The 22,185-nt window shown below is 34.4% G+C and overlaps 1 protein-coding gene across 2 annotated transcripts; it reads right to left on the bottom strand.

Annotated features, from left to right (window-relative positions):
* Nucleotides 1–3,240: 3,240 nt before the first annotated feature.
* On the bottom strand, nt 3,241–14,846 carry LOC18438465 (uvrB/uvrC motif-containing protein). 2 transcript variants are annotated; one of them, XM_006848646.4, is made up of 10 exons: nt 14,453–14,846; nt 12,509–12,888; nt 7,285–7,344; nt 7,081–7,178; nt 5,821–5,899; nt 5,567–5,660; nt 5,153–5,265; nt 4,763–4,808; nt 3,993–4,033; nt 3,241–3,873 (listed from the first exon to the last, which is right to left on the bottom strand). In XM_006848646.4, exons 2-10 carry the CDS (start codon nt 12,839–12,841, stop codon nt 3,709–3,711), a joined length of 1,029 nt encoding a protein of 342 aa, XP_006848709.2. In that variant the 5' UTR covers nt 12,842–12,888; nt 14,453–14,846; the 3' UTR covers nt 3,241–3,708. The 2 variants fall into 2 exon arrangements, with proteins under 2 accessions (XP_006848709.2, XP_088706210.1); XM_088850084.1 differs by having other exon boundaries at nt 12,509–13,000; nt 14,453–14,638.
* Nucleotides 14,847–22,185: the final 7,339 nt, after the last annotated feature.

Raw genomic sequence — 22,185 nt, 5'->3', positions numbered from 1 at the left:
CGAGGGAGTAGATGGATAGCATGCTCCCGCCGGAGCATGAAATCTTTTGGTTTTAAATATTCTCTTGATCACTCTTATGACCTCACTACATTCGCTCTATCTCACTCAAAATCAATTGGAATTTGTTTCTCTTATCTTCCCTGTATCTTTTATATATGATTTCTTTTCTTAAATATGGATATCTTTTCTTTTAGGATTTTTTTTTTTTTTTCTTGTCATGTTCCTTAGTTTATGCCTTCTGATTTCTTCTTTGCCGAATGAACCAAATTACAGTTCGAATAGAAGCATCCCAAAGCATTCGAATTTGTTCTTATAACTTCTTTTGATATTTGCTTCCAATGCTTCCTAAATTTATGTTTCTGCATTTCTTTTAGAACCACTTTGTCTGACATTGTTAGGAGCTTTAGATGTTTCCTTCCAATAATTAACTCGGTTTCTTTGTTCGTTCGGAACCAGTGTTCGCAAAATCGAACCTGGACGGTTGACCGGACATAAGGCTAGGAGCGGTTAGAACCGGAACCGGACTCACCGGTCCGGTGAATTTGTTTTGAAAAAAAAAAAAAAGGGTCAAAAACCCCCAAAAAAAATTAAAAAATAAAAAAACTAAGATTAAGTGTATATTATCTTATAAAAAAAAAATTTGAAACAACTTTTTACAAAAATTAATATATCAGTACTTTGGAGATATGCAAGACAATTTATAATTTGATATTAATTTAATTGATAGAGTTACAAAGTCCAACTAACAATGGCTAGTAGTAATCAGAGTGGTAAGGGGGTTAAAGTACTCTTGTATTTTTCCGACGTATTTTCTTTGTTTTTCTGATCCAACAATAGTTTTGAAGTAATCATATTAACCGTTCATGATTACATTCATCAATTGAGCAGCAAAGTAAGCTATATGAGCAGTCCTTAAGGCAAAATAAGAAAATGATAAGAAGGAACTGAGCATTATGGATCCTAAGTAAATATCAGAATCCAAGACAGTTATTTAAAAGCAAGATCAAATTTTTTCTATAATAAAAAAGTTTGAAATTGTGAATGCTTCTACCAACGTAATTATAATCCCATTTCCATTACTCAATTACAATCCCCATTCCATTATTACAGCAATTACAATTACATTCCCATTTACATTATTACAAATATAACTATATCATGCACTTTAAAAAATAAAAAAAGAGAAAAAATCGAACAAAAAAAAATGAAGCAAAAAGTAAGACCGACATTATCATGTACTTTTTTTTTTGTTTGTTAGAAAAAATATATATAACATTTTAAGAAAAAAGAATCGATTTTTTTGTCATATTCATCAAAAAACATGTGTTTATCATAAAAACATAATTTTATCAAAAAAATGTAATTTTAGTAAGCAAAATAGAAACACACTTCCCATATTCATCATAAAAAATAATTTTATTACCTTAATAATATTAAGTAAAATTAATTTTTTTTTGAAAAAGTGGTTTCTCAAAAACCCCTAAAATTGAGCAACATTTCAAGCAAAAACGACGCTCAATGTTCGGAAAATCGAACAAATCAATACAAAAGCTTTGTAAAGGCTTCCATCTTGGTATTTTTTTATTTAATTTTAAAATCGCAAAAAATTTAGACCTATGAAATTTTCATGACATCAAGCAAGAAATAAATTCATGTAAAAACCTTTACTCAATTATAAATCAACGTACCTATTTTATATGACAGATGAAGCCTTGATGATCAAAATCCATAAAGCAATTTGATAAAAAAAAGACTAGTAAATTGATCCAAAATCTATTTTTTGGATCGAACACAAGTTCTTGTTTTTTGAGGCCAAAACCAACCTCAAAATATCTTGTTTTGAGGCCAAAATCAACCTCAAATATCTTGTTTTTTTAAAAAATTGAAATACGGATATGATAACCAATTCGATTATGATTCAAAATCCTCAACTTTCATCAATAATCATCGCGTATTGAAGATGAAATTAACAAATGACAGATCGAATTAGGGTTCTTCGAGCAGCTCAAACACATGTTGTTCGAGCAAATTTTCGGGCCAAAATCAACCCCCTATATCTTGTTTTTTGAACAAATTGAAACAGGGATATGGTAACCAATTCAATTATGATTCAAAACTCTCAAATTTCATCAATAATCATTACCTATTGGAGAAGAAATTGATGAAATGGCAAAAATTTCAAAAGGTTAGAAAATCCGCCATTTCAATCCACAACTATTGTTTTTTTTTTTTTTATCTTTGATTCAAAATTTGTTGTTTTATAGACAATCAATACTGGTTTACAACACTAAAGCACCAAAAACGCCCAAAACTGGCATGGAAATTGAATAAAAAAAGCAAAAAAATTGATTCACATGTCATGCTGCAAACAATGGGCTCTATTTCAAAAAACGCCGTTATTTCGTTTTGCTAAAAAAAACCGTTTTAATAGAAAACCGGTCCGACTAATCGAAACCGGCCGGTTTTTAATAAAATTCACCAATTTGAGGCCTAACCGGCTGATTTTGAACCCAAAATTTCTCTGAGGTGCTCATTAGACTACTGGTACTATAAAACAGCGCCTAACCGGACTCAAAACGATCACGGTTCCGAGCCAACCGGCCGGTTCCCATTCAAACAAGCTAGTTTTGCGAACAATGTTCGGAACAAAGTACTGCTATTTCTCATCATCAAATTAGGTCTCTTTCTCTCTCTTAAAAAGAATGCTTAGTTCACATATTTCCAAGACGTGTCCATGCCTCTGCAGAAATCCATGTCATAATCAAACCAGTCATGGCCCATGCTCATGAGTTGATACGAGCATGTCTCCGTGTGCCAACAAAAATTTTCAAGAGACTTTAAGCTGAGGAACAACATTCCTGAATAATCGTTGACATCGAATAGTCCGAGGACCTGTTAGCATCCTGTTTCTAGACAAATATGCACCATCGCACACTCCTTAATTCTGTCACATATGGGTTACATTACCTTCATTTCAATTCCCTACTGTGCATTGGAATGAGTAAAGAATTCTTTCCTTTTTCCATTTCAAGAAATATGCATGCCAACTTCACGTGTGCATCCCAACATGTTAGAGAGAGAGGTGATATTTTGGACAATTTAAAACAACGCAATAATCAAAGAGCAAACTAGAAAATTTTCCCAACCTCAAGTCATGGAAGAACTCTCAACACCTCCATCAATTTCCTGCTTAAAAAAATAGTAAAGATGGATGAAGTCACATTTTCTTAGACAGTCATAGCCCACAAGAAATTCTTGAACCATTAGAATTTCCATGCATTTTATACAAATAGTAGTTCAATTTTTTCTCCAATTTCTATTGTCACTAGAGACGCTGCTGATTTACATGCATGCATCTATATTCTATACAGCAGCATACAATAAGAAGCATGAAAGAGAAACCTGACTGAAAAAAAGGGGTAGAATACAATAAAACCCTTCAGCTTTGGTACAAAATGTCAAAATGCCGCATGTGAATAGGGTAGCTAGAGATATGTCAGTTCTCTGCAAAAAGTTTAATAAAATTTTTCCTCGTACTTTGAGCACAGCCCACGCCACAACTGCAGCCGCTTGATTGCACATCTGATAGCTGGGGTGAATGTTACCTTGTACTAAACAACTTTATTGTATACTTTCGCTTAAAAGAGGTATGAGAGTGACCATTATGGCTAGGAATCTCGTCTTCTATATATATATATATATATATAGTCATGGCAAGGAGTCTGGTTCACCATCGTCTTCATCATTTCTTTCTACTGGAACTTCATGTCGAGGCCTGTTATACTTTTCCCGCAATTGTTTTATAGGGACGAAATCTCCAGCTGTGTCCATACCGTAAAATAGGAATGAAACATATGGGTGATCAAACCAGTCCTGCAAAGTGAAAAGATTAATCAAACAGAGATAAAGAGAGCACAAAACTACAGAAAAAAAAAATCGTTTCATGTGTATCTGTGTGGATAATGCTTTGAGCTCTCATGGCTTCCACTCACCAAGTCAGGTTCATCCATAGCAAGCAAATTCTCCTCAGCGACTGCCATATAGCCAGAATTGTTAGTAAATGTCAACCCCAAACAATATTTTTAGTGAAACTGTTGTAATGATAAACTAGATTGCACACGAGTTTGTTCGTTAATGGCTTCGCAAAAGATAAAAACTAAATCTTATTAATGAAATTTATATATAAAATTTATTTACCCAAAAAACTTATATATAAAATCTATATAAAAAAGAGTACCACGAATGAAATGAAAATGTGAAGACTGAGTTATTGTAATTTCCAATTTAAGTTAAACATTGTCGACGCATCACCAAAATTGAAAGAAATTTGGGAACACCATCGCATCAGTCTTAGTAGTAATCTGCCACATGACAATTGTCTTGGGAACTGGTGAACACTACCATAGCACTTTAAAGTTCCTTTTGAGGACTCCTAAGTAAGCGGCTCGTCCAGATGGCTCTAATTCAGGCCAAGTTAGGGAACTCACTCATTTCTATAAAAGTAAATACGAGCTCAATGGCCAATCATTAATGGGCCAATTTATTGGCTTTGGTCCAGCCGTTCCCATGTTCACCAAGTTCTTGAACCATGCTCAGCCATAAACCCACCCAAGTTTGGGCAAGAGTGATAAACCAGGTACCCACAAGTATGAATTCGTAAGCTTTGCAGGCTAAGCTCTAAGAGATGGTGTAGCACAAAGATCAGAAAAGAAATTCAGGGTCTATAAGTAAAAGAAATCAAGTCAATATTTGCATATCGTACCATATGCAACCAGGAGGTTGGGATCTGCATGAACATCAACCAGGACCTGCGTAATGATAATTGAGAAACATAATTTCAGCTTGATGTACTTATTTGAAGCAGCACATCTCTCTCTCTCTCTCTCTCTCTCTCTCTCTCTCTCTCTCTCTCTATTGTTTTTTTTGGCATCAAGATACATATCTTATATGCATGAAATTATCTGGTAAAAAAGGTCCATGTCTATCATTCTTGCAAGTATGAAAACTTCAGTACCAAACCACTTTTTGCATATATACTTCCATTAATATTACTAAAAACAATTGTTGCTTATATAATGGACACTAAAGGGTAAACATATGAACTTTGTTGGCTCTCTGAACTTCGAAACTTCTGAAACTTGATAAAGGTCACCTGATAAAACGGTTGATTAGAACCTCGAGACAACTTGTCAACATGTGCAACCTCCATCCATGAACTTGATTCACAACACAAAGGATCCATTCCACAGATCACAGCTCGATAACCTAAAAAGTCATCACCAAGTTTAGTCAAATTGCAAACAAGACACTGACCATAAGACCTAACCAATCATATGTCTGAAAACAAAAGACTTACACTGCAGGACCATGTTTCTTCAGAATCATATTAGGTCCTATTAGGTAACATGGTACCTGATACTAATTACAAACTACAGAAAAGAAACACACAGGCATAGAAACAAAAATACATCCAATAATTACTTAGGTGAAATATGTTGCATGCAAGGCATAAAACTTTCTCCAAAATGGAAGAGGAAAGAGTAACGACAAGGGAATTACTCCGTACCAAACACTTTGTGCCTTACTTTCTGTCCCAGCCAAAAAGCATACTGTGCATTTGTATATACCAGAGCTTTTGCTGACGCAGCTAGAGACTCAGCCTATGATTAAAACAGTTTATTAACAAAATCCATGAAAGCTCCATGAGTATTCCAAAACACAAGAAAACATTGAAAGTATCATACCACACAGCTAATCAAAGGATAACACAACCTCTCTAGACCAGAAATGGGAAAGCTAACATGAACCCAACGTATTCACCTCAAGCTTTGAAATTTCATCACGCAACTCTGCAGCTAAAGCATAATTCTCATCCTCAATAGCTTTTTGGAGGTCTGTGCTGCAATGAAAAAGAAGGCACTATCCACGTCAAAAGCACTTTAACCAAAGACAGTCTCATTGAACATATCAATGAATATTGCAGGAGCAAAACAGTAATATTTAAATTATAAATACGAAGCAATTTTTAATACATATATTAATTCTTTCGCACTTATAGGTTTTGAGCCATGTGTCACCTCCAACAAAGCCATCACTATACCAACTAAAATGGCAGCTCAGAAGATCCAATGGTCAAATTCTCACAAGCTAAAGAAATAAAAGAAAGTGGAAAGCAAGCATAGATTTGATGTATATGGAGCACATCAAACTCATTTGTGCACATTTATTAATACAGGTTTGAAGAGTAACAGATGCCAGCCACATCATTAATCAATAAGCTGTAATTGCTTCGCATATACGATATAAGGGCTGGAAATTTTTTTGAAAGAACGACCAGAAATTTTGAGATGTTCTCATAACCAAATGAAATGGCTTTATTCATCTCCTGGTGTCAAGCTCTGATGTCATATTCTAAGATCTTGAGTAAATACGAATATAATATACATATACATACATACATACATACATGCATACATACTATTTTTTTTATAAGCCAACATTCATAAATATCTGAGAATGCTTAAATTTTGATCATCAGACACAATCAGAAGAAGCACAAAGCTTATCATTACAAAACAAGGAAAGACATCCCAATTAGCCGATAAATCAACCTCCATATAACTGCCTTGCACAAATATAAAGCTCAAAAAATCCTAGAACTCCTTTAAGACAGAAAGCCTCCAACGCAACAACTACCACATTTAAGGTGTGCCCAAACTAGCAATCTCAAGATATCTGGGCAAATATGGAAAGGCACGGCCTTCATCAATAGAGGATTTCCTCAAGATAAGAGCTCTTTGGAGCTCTCTCAGAATGTACATAAGGAAACTAATAACAGGGTTGTTTGTATTAAACCTATCCGAAGTTTAGGTGTTAATATAAAAAAGAGTATGTGGTTCCTCCCTGATTGTGGTTATGTTTTATTCTACTAACAATATAGAGAAACATCCAAGGGGTTAGAAGTTTACCACACATTTAATAGTAACATTCTCATCACCAAATGTATACCACAAGAAATGTTCCAAATTATTACAAGAATTCGTCATTGTAAGATACAGTCCTAATATAAATCAAACTCACCGAAGGCATAAAATACTTATAGCTTTATCTTGAGCTTCACTCTTTGAAGAAGTGGGTCCCCTCTTAACTTCTTGTTGCTTAGCTATCTCAGCTTCAACCTTCAAAGAAAAAACACATATAAGCTCACGTCAACCTCTTTTATGCCATTTCAAGGCAACAGCTAGCTTTGTAATTATCCAATAAATGAAGTTAAATAACGATTACCTCTGCCAGCTTGTTTCTAAACTGCTGAGCAATATCATACTGCTCCATATTCAATGCACACTGTAATATTTGAAGACCAATTTCTAGGATTAGACAACAAATTATACTAGAAACTAAACAAAGTATAAAACTTGAAAAACTTAAAATAGAATGGGATCGAGGACAATATGTTACCAATAAGACTTACTGAAGCTGTTACTTACAGAAGAATATGTAGTTTCCCAAATACTGAAGAATATTTTCAAATAAACCTGGTTTTAACCCATCATCATTCTAATGTCATGATAAATCATCTACTCTACCCTCATCACCATAATTATAACATGCATGATGAGAAACTAAAAAACCCACTCCAATTAGCCTGACACACCATTCTCAAAACTCTCAAGTAAGAAAGCAAAAGAACGGTGCTATCAGATTTACTTAATTTCAGCTTTTCAGCTTTCTTGGATGAAGTCTTCAGATTTTACATTAATTCCAAGGAAAATTGAATCCCTCAGCAATAAGTTTCAATAAATCAGTATTAATTTCAAAATACTCCCGATAGGTGTGAAAATTGATAAAAATACCTCTAGAGTATTTAAATTTTACCGTGATATTCAGTATTTGGAAATATACTTCATGGATTGGTATAATAGTAAAAATTCCTAGTAATACATATAACTTGAATTTTTCATTTTAATTTTAAAAATAAACCCAAAGACTTCCCACAAATCGGATGAAGAGCCAAAAGGCTTCCCTTCCCCGGCCAAAATGAAAAGCCCTCAAAGAGAATCTGATGGCATTGCAAAAGAATTTGTAAACGGCCTCCAGTGACCATAGAAAGATGCGCAAATGACGGGCAATGCAAGAAACTACAGTTGTAAAAATATAAACTAAATCAGTGAAATAGATTGTCTTTCGATAAAATTCAGTTCAAGATCACTAGTTTACAGTTTACGGAAGGAAATTGAGGAATTGGACAGGAAAATGAGGAAAGAGGACCGTCTGTATTGGAAAGCAAGCTAAATGTGTGGCTAAGGTTGAAGTTCAACATCGGCTAACAAATCAAAGAGAAATACTGGTACAATTGGTCCAGATTTAAGAGGTTGAAGGAAGGAGAGAGGAACACAAAGGATTTCCATGCCACAGCCAGCTAGAGAAGGCAGAGTGACTCTGCCAATAGCATATCAATAGCTGAGGAAAAAAATCCTTTTTGGTGGAGAATTAAACACTTCCAGGAAGTAATTAAAGAAGAGAAAAGACCTAGATCAACGACAGTAAATCCCCCTCAACACACTATCTCAGGCTTGAAAGACCCTTTAAAGAAAAGAATTTAGAACAGCTGTTCTCAATCATGAACCGAGATAAGGCTCTTAGACATAATAAGTATCCGATAACCTCTTTCAAGAACTTTTAGGATATGCTAAAGGAAGAAACCATTATCATGATTATAGAACTCTATCAGCGAGGATGAATCAACAGATGGGCGAATTCTCATTTATTGCCCAAATGCCGAAGAGAGAAAGAGAGTATAGAAGACATCAAAGACCCAAGGCCCAGAAGCCTTCTAACAAATGTAGATCTTGTTCCGGTACTTCTATATACGAGATCTCAACTCCAGCGATTCCTTGATATTAAGGTTCTTGCTAGGAGAAATCGGTGATCTCTATCCTATATTAATGGGACCTAGATCCCTATACCAAATATCATTGTTTCATGAGTAAGCCGGACCGCGATTCCGCCAACATGGAATCGAGTATCCTATGCTTCGGGTCTCAGTTTCAACAGAACCTTTTGGTTCATATACAATTGAGTGTGGATCTCCTTTTTTTTTATGATCTACAAGCTTTCTAAATGTCGTGATTTCCTATACACTTTACAGTTCATAACTTCACACATCTTGTGGATTGTGACTTGTGCCTAGTTTCAAAGAAAGGAATTTGAAGAGAATAAAAGTCCCCAATGAACGTATCTCTTCACCAGTTGATGAGAGAGCTAGAGGAAGAGGGGGAGAGAGATTGCTGAGGACAAAAAGCTCTATTCATGCCCAAGAACTTATTATAAGTATTACAACACCATATTGGTCGTTTAGCATCACCTCATTTGTGAAATCTTACTCCATTGATATCAAAACATCCAAGAGATTTTCAATGATATGATTATTATTTACATTGACACTTGGGTTTTTGTATTTGCAAACAGTTGAATAAATGGAACTCACTCCCATACTAACAATACAGTGGATAATTGAACTTCGGGCACCTCTATCCTAACACAGTGGAATGTGATCCCACCCGTAAGGCATCCGGTCCTTTACAGATATGGAACTCAATCCCAAAAAGTCAAGGATATCAATCCCTTGCCCATGTATGAAACTGGTTTCCTCGACCACAGAACTTCATGGCTTCCTTGCTCCGCACTTCCGCTCCCGATCCCGAAGTTTTTTCTCTCCTGCCCAGGCTTACTATGCACAAAATCATAGGAAGGTGCTGGCAGTGGGACTTAGAGAAGTCATTTACCAGGTAATTTGTGTCGAGTCTAGTTTACACCGCAAGCAGCATTGTTAAAGTCAATGCAAATATTGAATGCAGCTTTGGAAGTGTATGAGTGTAGGCACTCAAGGTATAGGGACCAAATGCTCGTAATCATATGCACACTAGAAAGCGTTTATTCAGGAATACTAGACAATGCAACAAGATTAAGGCGTTTTGGAGAAAAATGAAGAAAGTAAATAGCAGGGTACTTGTCTACAACGCATTTCTCCATCTTAAACATCATACCCCAAAAGTTATTTCCACACCTCCAAAGGTTTGAGGCAAGGGATGATTTCCTCCATTCCCATAGTAACCGAGTAATTCAAAAGACTGCTTGATGGAGTGCATGCTGCAGGTATGTTCTTTTGTTTCAAGATCTTAACAAATGGCCCTACAGTGTCACATCTACAATATGTAGACAACCTTGATATTTTCTGATGCTAGTGCTAATTAGATGAAGACTCTGCGCCTTTTTTTTCGAGGTGTTTTGAGGTGGCATGTGGTATTAATGTTACTGTCAAAGACATCCCTGCTTGGTATCTTGGTTCTGCATGAAGAGATTAAATTGCAAGGTGCGTAGGCTCTAAAATGGCTAGCCTACCTAGTTAAGTATTAGGGTTTACCACTTTGTCTAGGAAAGCCAGCCAAAACACAGGGGAGAGCATTCTGGAGAGGTCTTGCAAGTACTTGGCATCTTGGAAATCAGGAGGCCTAATAAAAGCTATAGTATCCAGCTTGCCTATTGATTACATATCTCTATATTCCATTCTAGTAGTGGCAAATACAATTTAGAAGATGACAAGGAACTTTCTATGGACTGGGTCATCAGAGAGAAAAGCAATTCACCTTGTCAACTGAGTACAGTGAGAAGACCAAGTCCAGAGAGGGGCTGGAGATTATACGAACAAGGTTTCACTCACCATGTGGTGGTGGAGATCCATGAAGCAGCTTGATTAGATTTGGAAAAAGATTATGGAATGTATGGAAATCCAACGCCATGCTGATAAGTGGGCAAAGGAAGGAGCAGCAGTGGTCAGATGACGATGCACTCCACGGATTGAAATCACCGCACTCCTCTCCTCTCTTCTGCTACCTCGTTTTCTTCTAAATTTTGTTTTCTCTCTTCCCACCTCATTATCCACTCTCTCTCTCCACTATATCCTACCCTGTTTCCCTCTTACTCTCTCTATCTCCCTCTACCCTCTCCTATCTCTATCGCCCCCATACATTTTCTTGTTTTGCTTGGAGTCTGTAGGCTGGAATTCCAGATGTATCATTTTTGGTTTAGAGCTCCCAGTTTGTGGGTAGCCATATTCAGGACTTTTTATACAAACTCTTTACCAATTAATAAAGTCAAGCACAAAAAGTATGGAAAGTAAGAAATTCCTTGGCTAGAGAGAGAACACCGCAGTAGGTAGAGACTATCAGGGACAGGGAGAGGGATTGAAAATTGGTATTCTTGCTACAAAGACAACATATGATTCTAGATAGGTAATGGAAGGCTAACCAGATTCTAGGCGGATGACTGGATTAGTACGCAGCAACTCATGAGAAAATACCCAAAACCTTACAATTTGGCTGTAAACCAAAATGTGTGGCCGAGGTGGTAGATGGAGAGGGGCATTCAACAAGTTGCACACCATGTTTAAGGAGAGACTTAAAGAAGAGATTTTGACCTTAACAAACATGATGCAGGAGCTGCAGCAGGTGGTCATTCAGTCCAATGTGTAGGATAATTTGATATGGGCACCTGACAACAAAGGGGCATTCTCAACAAGGTTGATGTATCAAGTCCTTCAACTGGACGAAACTCTGCTGATGCAAAGTTTTATTTAGGGAAATTTACATATATATCCTGTGTGTTTCATTATATTTAAAATAAATCTCATAAATTTCATATTTTACAATTAAGTCCCATTTTTTAGGAACATGAAGTGTATTTTAATTTTCTCTCTTTTTCTATATATCAAATTAAGCTCAAATTTGTATGGCTACACATATCATCATCATACACCTATAAAAAATATCTAAAACAAATTAAAAATTAATAAATTTACCAAACTACTCTTATACTATTTAGGGGTAGTTTGGTTAAAGTATTGATGATATACTTGAGTCCATTAAATGGACATGAGTCAAATCAGGCTGAAGCATGGTTCAGCTAATATGGATTGCTGGGTATAGAGAAGAAGTGGCTGAAAGTAGACACAGAATGGCACTCCGGATTCATGGTGTCTGCATGCTGTTTGAGGAAATTAAGGCACTCTTTGATTATTATATATATATATATATATATATAGATATATCCTTGACTGACATTTGGAGTGAATCCAATGCAGAAGCTAAGTCAAAGCTTTTGGTAACTTTTCTCAATGACTAGTATTATGAATAGAGCCTACTGTATACATGCTCGATATTGTAAATGAGAAGAAATATGCACATTTGTGCATCTATTTTGAAACTAATGAGAAACAGTTAACTTTCAACACACACACATGCATGCACACACACACTCACGCACACGCACACACACACTCATGCACATGTGCACACACGTGCACACACACTCACGCACGTACATGCAAGCATGCACACAGACACGCACACGCACATACAAAACAGATAAAAGGATAAATATGTAGAATTGATCAAATAAAATCAATAATATTGATCAAAGAAAATCAATAACATAAAGTAGCAGCGATCACCTGTACTCGAGTTGCCAAATCTAACTGGAAAAAGAATATCAATATGTCCTCATTAGCACTCTCACTTCGCTCTGAACTTGCAGTTGGCTCTTTCTCACCTCCTTTAAAAAGCCAGGCAGCTTTAACCCTCAAATTATACCACCTAGACCGATGCAATGATTTAGATGATGATCTCAATAAACATTGCTGATGAAAGCAGTGTTTATCTTGGGTACCAAATCTCGTATGGGTTTTAGTGATGACTTCATGGTCACTTCTCCAGTCATTATTTCCTCCATGATTATTTGAATATCCTGGTGCTGGAAACGTGCTTGATATGATTTCTAGTCCCATGTTTTTAGGTTATACCATTAACTGTTGCCAAGACTGATACTTCTCATCTGCTTCATCAAGGGTGATTTGAATTAGAAAGACTTATTTAACTGTTATTTCCAATCAATAAAGAAGTTTCTCTACAAACAAATCCATGTCTCATTCAATCAATTCTACACCCTGCCAATATTAAAATAGAACATAAGAAATAATATTAAGAATCAAATATTAGTTATGCATAGGATACCACATACATATTTAGTAACATAGAACACAAGAGTTTCAAGACAGATCAGTTATATCTTCGTTGTTTTCTAAACCATCATTTTTTATGAGACAAAATACATTCGAACTAGCTTAATCCCTACTAATTACAAAGAGGTAAGCAACTGTTAGACACTCAGACCCAATTAATAATTTCCCGCTTCGAGCTGAGGCATCTCTCAAGTCATCAACATCCTCGTGTGCATGATAAGGCAAAATTTTATGAGTTACTGAATAAATTGTCTCTAATACATTCCCAATAGTAAAAGGACTAGAAACATACTAGTACCCACACTAAGTCATCAGTGCAGTAAAAATTTTACAAATGTATCAAACATTCGATGGATATAAATGCATTTCATTATTGAAGCAAATCCACATTGCATGCATAAATGACATACATAAAACAATAAACATTTATTTTAATTTGAAAAATAAAATAAATATTATTACATAGCCAAATTATAACAGAAAAAACTATTCAGGAGCATGCTTTTCTTGGTCAAATATCTGTACCATGAGCCATGACAAACTTGCTATTGGTAGCAATGCTAATTATTTTCTTTTGTTTGTTATGTAGATAAAGTTTAGTGAGAAAACTCAGCGAATCCAACTGGGACATGCTGGAGTTACTCGGAATTGGCAGGCTAGGCTGTTGAGTTCGGAACCAAGCACACGAGAACAGGTCGAGTCTGGCCAGTTCCCAATATTTAATTCTTTCTTTATTGGACTCAGCCAAGTATCTGACATACTCGGCTGACTTGGAACCCTCGCGGGTCCTGAGATATCTTCACTTTCTTTCATGTAAATCATGCATATTAAAAATTCATCATTGCATAGATAATCATTAGAGAAGCCTTCGAGTGCTAAAATGATAATCATTTCCGTTCTTTCATTGAGGTTTTTTTTTTTGAAGAAGAAGAAGAAGAACTGAAAATATTTCTTAGTCATAATTCTACTCAGCAAGGGAAAGTACAGTAGATTATCAGAATTCCATACATGATAGAGTCAAAATTCCAAAATTTAGTATACTATTGCAAAAAGCACACTGCTCTGTGTTGAAAAAAGTTCAATTTACAACCCTAATCCCCGAAATAAACCCTTAGAAGCTAAATATTGGTAATCAAAATTAAAGCTTCAAAAGGAAATGCATCAAATAATGAAAAATGCTACACAGACTAGAAAGGATAAATCACAAACTAAATTCACGGGAACACCAATAGATCAATTTCAAATTAATCTCAAGCAATGCCGTTTGTTTAACAAGAAATCCAAAGAAAAAGAATTAGACTCTCCATTGAAAAACTCTCAAACAAAACATCGAAATATCAGGAAGAAATATAGAAATAAACCAGTAGAATATAATACCTTGCCTGTACTACGAATTGAGTGTGGTTTGAGAGAGAGAGAGAGGGGGGGCTGGATGGAGGCCCGTCCAAATAAGAGAATAGTGTTAGAGGGAGAAAGTCGTAAGTTGGTAGAGAGAGAGAGAGCGGTATGTCTGCACTTTAGAGAGAGAAAGAGAGAGAGATGCAAAATGGCTACTCCATTTTTAATTCCCGCTATCACACCAGAGACTCTATCATCCTATCCATGTATCATTTGGAACGTCTGATATTGCATCAGACGCATAGAAACATTTGTGCCAATTGCATGCCAAGGTTAACGGTCTCATTGCATTTTATTTCGGAAAAAGATTCTCTCAACTTCTCGTCCTACTTGTGAGCAGGATGGCCGGATTGTATATCGGACGGCTAGGCTTGGTTTTTGACAGGATGATGGGTGTTTTTATTTTGGAGATCGTATACAATGATAAATTGGAGGTCACAATTACTTACAATCTTATGATTTGAAATCTGATAGCTTGAATGTCTAGTAAAGTTCTAAAAAATTAAAAAAAATTATAAAAAACCCCTTAAAACACATTATTTATGCAACTTAGCGCATCCAAACCTTTTCTCTCATTTTTTTACCCACCATTAATTTGCTATACAAAAAAAACCCCAAAGTAAAAAGTTCCTATTTTTAGACAGAAATATGACTCCTATACAAAAAAAATCAATTTGGAAAAATTTGACGTATCACAAGTTCTACTGTCGGAGCGCCCTTTGCCACTATTGGAGCGCCCTTTACCACTGCCAGAGCGCTACCACCAGCACTACCAAAGCGCAACCCCCGGAACACCCTTTGCTACTGCCAGAGTGCTGTATCTCACAAGTTCTACTGCCGGAGCACCATTTGTAAACTATCGAAGCGCTACTACCAGAGCGCCCTTTGCAACTGCTAAATACTGCTGAAGAGCTACGGCCGGAGCGCCCTTAACTACTACCGGAGCGGTGTGTCTCACAGGTTCTACTTCCGGAGAGATAGGTGTAAGCAATCGTGTTAAGGGTAGTTTAGTCTTTTTTTCTTTTTTTTGGGTTGGGGTTTTTTGCATAGAAAGTCTGTTGTAAGGAAAAAACTGAGAGAAAAAGTTAGCTTGGGGTAAGTTGCATAGATAATCTAATCTTGGGGGTTTTTTGTAATTTTCCCAAACAATTACTTTTAAAGTGAGTTTGGACAATGGGAAAGTATAGAACGAGACCATTTACATTTTATACAAGGTGGTCGCATTAATCTTGAACATTGGATGTGAAATTGGGTGGTTGCAATTATTCCATTGGGCAAGCTCAAACTTCAAAAAAAAAATTTCAAAACTTTGTGACACATCCAAGCTATCAAATTTCACATCAAAGGATCGTAAAGAATTGCGACAACCTTGTATCAAAGGTAAAATAGTCTCATTGTATACAATCCCTTGGTCAATAAAAAATTGCAACCATCTAATTTCACATCATGGGAAAGGGGCTGAGGTCGTGGTTGTAGCACACCTCATACCTTAGTTCCCACTTGTTGCTTCAAAAACCACTAACTAATTCAAAAAATAGGTAGGTACATGTCTTCCCCATTGAGTTACCCAAAAAAAAAAATTCATATCCAATGGTCAAGATTACTTGTAACCATCTTGTACTAAAGATAAATGTTCACATTGTATACTTTTTCTTTTATTTTTTTGGGTATCATTTTTTTATTGGGATTATCTACAAATAAATCATTTATCTTTTGTACATGGAGGTCACAAACATTTCCATTCATTAGATGTCAAATTGGATGGCTTGGGGTAAGTCATGAAGTCTGAGAATTTTTTTTTTCTGGAACTTTATGTATATTCAATGACACTCTTACTACCATCTATTTTGAAATTTAAAGGACAATAATAATTGTGACCTCTATGTACAAAAATAAATAGTCTCTTGGTAGACAATCCCTTTTTAATTTTTCTAGTTTACCTAGGTCAAACCAAAGTTAGCAAGTCGGAGAATTATAAAATATCGACAAACGAAAACATCGGGAATAAATTGGTCTATTTAAAAAAGTCGGAGGAAAAATCGGGTCAAAAATACGGATCGCCAAAAAATAAAATAAGCTATAGAATCATGAATATTTCGAGTTTAGTTTAAAATAATGTAGTGGAAAAAGCATATATGTAAAAAAGACACAATATACAATTATGATTTGTAGTTATTATATAGTTATATTGAAACCATTAAACAATAATTTTGTAGCCTTAGTAAGAGCCGGTGAAACAATACTCTTGAATCCGATCCCAAATTTCCAAACCTAACATTTTCCTATTATAATATATTAGGGTGCAGTTTGCATAGGGATGCATTCGTAGGTGTAGAAGTAAGGTGCACTTTCAAATTTTATCATGATATATAATTTTGATGTAAAATGTTCTTAGGATTATCTCAAAATCTATTTTTATATCTAATTATAAAATTTTAAATTTCAAAAATGGTTAAAATCAAGTAGATCTATAAACATATGAAAATCTTGAAAATGGACGGTATAGATAATATATTGTAAAATGTACTATATCCAAGACTTAAAATCTTTTTATTTTTCTTAGTCATACATCTCAATGTCAAGATGATCAATCAAAGGTTTTTCAACATTAAAACTACCTTTTCCAGATGGATTTTTGAGGGGCATCCGTAGTTCTACATTTTAAGGTAGCATCCTTATATAAACTTTTTCCAATATATTATAGCGTTAGGATTCTTGCTTTATTTTTATTGGTGTCTACAAACCTAGATCAACGATCTACTAAACTGATTCAATTTTTTTTACTAGTCCGTGAAAAAAAATGGACCGGAGTTTATACGAGGTGTCAACCTTATAGTGTAGAATTAAGGCGCATACCAAGAACCAACTAAAACAAATTGTTTTGATAATGGAAAACCTTCCAATTGATCATCTTAACCTCAATATGTGTAGATATGAAGAAAAAAAAATTCAAGTATTGAAAATAGTGCATCTCATAATGCATTATTTGAAACGTACATTTTCAAGATTTTCAAATGCTTATAGGTCAACTTGATTTGCACTATTTTTAGAGTTTAAAATTTCATGATTTTGAACAAAACTAATTTTTTAGGCCACTATACAGTATGTTGGTATTAAAACTACATCTTTGAGCATAGCATGGAAGTGCACCTTACTCGATTGTTTAAGGTTGAAACCTTACACAAGCCGCAAATAAAGAAATCAACTTTCTGATGGTCCAGTTTCTATCCAAGTATCACACATTCATTAAACCCAAAATGACCGTGAAATTAGTGTTACGAATCTTACGACGAAAGGAAAATAAAAATCCAAAATTGGGTAAAAAAGTAGAGAAAATTACATATATATATATCTATTATATGTTACGTTATTACAGATGTACAAAAAAGTTTTCATTATTATATAGCGTAATTTAAAAAAAAAATGATTTTACCTTTTTTCAGGTGTTCAACATACGAATTAAAGGGTTTTTCAGATATTCAACATCCGAAAATAACTCGAAAGTTTAAAGTTCACATTCCGCATGCACATTTTCGGATGTTCAACATTTGAAAATGTGCTATTTTCGGATGTTCAACATCCGAAAATTTGCCAGCAAAATTCCATAAGGTTTCTTTCGCAGGCACATTTTCGGATGTTCAACATCGGAAAATATGACTGCGAACGTTAAACTTTCAACTATTTTCGGATGTTGAACATTTGACCCTTCAATTCGTATATTGAACATCCAAAAAAATGTAAATTCGTCTTTTTTAGAAAATTGTGTTATGAAAAGTAAAAAACGGATAGACATATAATAATGAAAACTTTTCGGTACATCCGTAATAACGTAAAATATAACGAATATATGTGTAATTTTCAACCTTTTTCAATTTCTAAAACCCATATCTATCAAGAAAATAAAGGGTCGGCTTACTATATATATTCCCATTTATATATATTTTACATGCATCCCTCATCTACTAACCGTCCAATCTGAATGGATGACTGAGATGGCTCCAATCGCAATGGATATCCTAAACATTTTTTTATTTTAATTTTTCTATAAAATTGACACCAAATTTTAGCATCCAATCATCTCTTCAACTGGCACCAACAAAAAATATTAAAAATATCTTTAATAAAATAAAATGAGCAAAAAACCTTTAAAAGTTTCATAGGTATTTTAGTCATTTTATTTTTACAAAATATGTTTTAAAAATACATTTCTTACTTAGGCAACAGATCGAGAAGTTTAGGGTAAAAAGAAAAGACCTCCACATGGTATTTATTGATTTAGATAAAGTTATGATATAGTGCCTTGAGATTTGATTTGAAAGGTATTAGAAATGAAATGAGTCTTCAGATACTATATGGACTTGGTGGCAGATAAGTAAGATGGAGCACTAACTAGTGTGCGAACAACTAGTTGAGAGGCAGATGAGTTTTTAGTGATAATAAGTCTATATCAAGGGTCAGCATTGAGCCCGTACGTCTTTGTCTTAGTTATGGATGACTTAACTAAGCACCTGTAGGATGAGGTACCGTGGTGCATGTTATTCATAGATGACATAGTTTTGAGTATCCAAAACGACATCAACACAAAGTTAGAACTTTGGATGGATGCTCTAGAATTCAACGATTTTAAAATTAGTCAGACTAAGTACGAGTATATGGAATGCAAGTTTAGTTGTAATAAGAGTAGAAACAAAGAAGTAGTTAAGATTGACGACGAGGAAGTATGAAAAAAGGCTGCACTTTCGATACCTTAAGTCGATAATCCAGGAAAATAGAGAGACTGAGGAAGATGTCGCACATAGAATTAGAGCAGGGTGGACGAAGTGATAATATGCAATTGGAATTTTATGTGATCACTATATACTTATGAAGCTGATGGGTATATTCTATAAGATAACATTGAGACCAACTTTGCTTTATGAGATAAAATGTTGGGCAGACAAAAAATGATATACCTATAAAATGAGTGTAGTGAAGATGAAGATATTGTGATGGATAAATGACAAGACAATAAATGATAGAATTCGAAATGAATCCATTCGAAAAAGTTTAGTGTAGTATCAATAGGCGATAATATGATAGATAATAATAGACTTAAGTGGGCTTGACATGTATGGCATCAACTTAGTATCGCACATGTTAGGAGGTACAAGTTAGTTCAAGTAAAAGGATTGAAAAGGGCAAGAAGTATGCCTAAAAGGACATGGTTGGAAGTAGTTCAAAGAGATATGGGGACTTATGGCCTCACGGCGGGTATGACCTTAAATAAAGCAAAATGGAAGACCAAGATGCGTATAGCCGACCCCAATTAATTGGGAAAAAACTATAATGATGATGATGATGTTTTAAAAATATATTTTCTTACGCACCAAATTTTATATTCAGATGATTTGTAGAAAATAAATTAAAGGAAAAATAATGTATATATCCGTTTTATTTAGTGTTATTACAAAATTACCTCGAAGTTTCGGTTATTATAGGTATACCCGTTTTGTCAACTTTATAACGTTTTTTATTTAAAAGATAGAACTACCCTTTTCGATTTTTGAAAGACTGAATTTTTTAAAACATTAGGGTTTTCAAAAACTGAAAAATAAGATTATTGGATTTTTCAAAAATAAAAAATTAGAAAATTTTGGTTTTTCAAAATCCGAAAATCAGATAAATTCGATTTTTCAAAAACCGAAATTGAGTTTTGTTTCTAAACCCAAAACCAAAATTCTTGAGCTCTCGGCAAAAATAGGCCCAATTTGTAGGCTTTCTAAGGCCTTGTGCCTTGTAGGCATCACAGAGGGAGCAGCATCAGATAAAAGTTAGCAAAAGTCACTGCTTATCTCTAATTTCTCTTGCTTGGATATTGATAATGCCATTCACTGAATCAGAGCCACGAGACATAAGCTTTTGAAGCTTAGGACATCAGTTACAGAGGAAGTAGTTACTAAATCGAGCTTGTGAGCTCGCATATCTAATGAGGTCCTCTCTGCCATGCTTGCCCATCTCTGTCATTCAAGCAAGAGATTACCTGAACTACTGTATCATCAACAAATCCTGCTGCTTCTGAAATACTTATGGGGCCCTCTTCACAAACCCCAACACTTTTATTCAATCTTTGACTACATAAACCTTCTCTCTCTCTTTTATCGTTCTAAGATCATTAACATTCTTATTACTTACATCGCAAATCCCTCTGTTTTCTCTCTACACAAGACTGACAAAACCTAAATCAAGAGTTTTGGATTTTTTTTTTTTTTTTTGTCGTTGTTGTACTATATGGCTACTTTCCTGACGTAATTGATCAATATCAAATCTATCCAAAAAAAAATTGGTGAAAATCAATGGTGATAAAAGAATAGAGACAGAAAGAAAAGTGGCTTTTTCTTCTTCTTTTAACGTGTACATAGAGATTTGAGAGAGAAACTGAGAAAATAACGGTCTTGAATAATTTTGGTTTTTAAAAAATCGAATTTATTTAATTTTTTGTTTTTCAAAAAACAAAAAATTAAAAGTATTATTATTATTGTTATTATTTTAATTTTTACACATTAATGATCGTGGGGATTGTATATTCCTTGAAAATCGAGGTCAAAATTTATTTGAAAGAGAGATTATTAAGCTGGGCGGCATTTCTATATATGAGGCTAGGGACTCAAAAGAACCTGTGTCCAAGAAAAACAAAAAATTAAAAGTATTATTATTATTATTATTATTTTAATTTTTACACATTAATGGTCGTGGGGATTGTATATTCCTTGAAAATCGAGGTCAAAATTTATTTGAAAGAGAGATTATTAAGCTGGGCCGCATTTCTATATATGAGGCTAGGGACTCAAAAGAACCTGTGTCTAAGAAAAACAAAAAATTAAAAGTATTATTATTATTATTATTATTATTACTTTTAATTTTTACACATTAATGATCGTGGGGATTGTATATTCCTTGAAAATCGAGGTCAAAATTTATTTGAAAGAGAGATTATTAAGCTGGGCCGCATTTCTATATATGAGGCTAGGGACTCAAAAGAACCTGTGTCCAAGAAAAACGGTAGCCCAACACCATGTAGACCAAAAATCCCAACTAAATCAACCATATTATGGGCAAAAGTAAAGTTAACTTCTCGCAAATCCAAGGGTATTTCTAGAAAAACAATTGAGCACAAAAATTCAAAATATTCAAAAAAATATTTAAAAGTAACATACAAGACTTTTTAAAGACAAATCTCCTAATAAATCGTGGATTAAAAAAAAAAATCTGTAGATTTGAGCTAGGATTGTCACAAACCGCTCAAACTTTCCACGCTTAAGCTATTTGATTTTGGTTTTCAGCTGAATAAATGGTTGTATGCATCCAAAAGAGCGCTATAAAATGAACAATTTTTAACACAAGAATCACTATAAAGAAACAAAAAAAAAAAAGTTTTGTTAAAAACAATGAAGAAAATATATTTCATGCAAAATCACCAATCAGAATCGATGATTCGACAAGCCAAATCGCATAATTTATTGACAAAACCAAGCAATTATATGAACATTGGGCCGATTTGTAATCCTAAAACAGAGTTAGAAGGGGTCCTTATTGAATGAATGATGTGGTTTTTATAGGGCCCAGGCCGAAATATATTGTTTCAGTATCAGAAATCATTGTGATGGCTTGAAAATTTATTTTCATGTCTAATTATAAAATTTAAAGCTACAAAAATAGTGTAGATCAAGCAGATC

Source organism: Amborella trichopoda, chromosome 10, assembly GCF_054954075.1.
Source record: "Amborella trichopoda isolate Santa Cruz 75 chromosome 10, AtrichopodaSantaCruz75HAP2 v2.0, whole genome shotgun sequence".
Taxonomy (NCBI): domain Eukaryota; kingdom Viridiplantae; phylum Streptophyta; class Magnoliopsida; order Amborellales; family Amborellaceae; genus Amborella; species Amborella trichopoda.
Note: the sequence above shows the minus strand (reverse complement) of the source record. Positions and strands in the feature narration are given on the sequence as shown.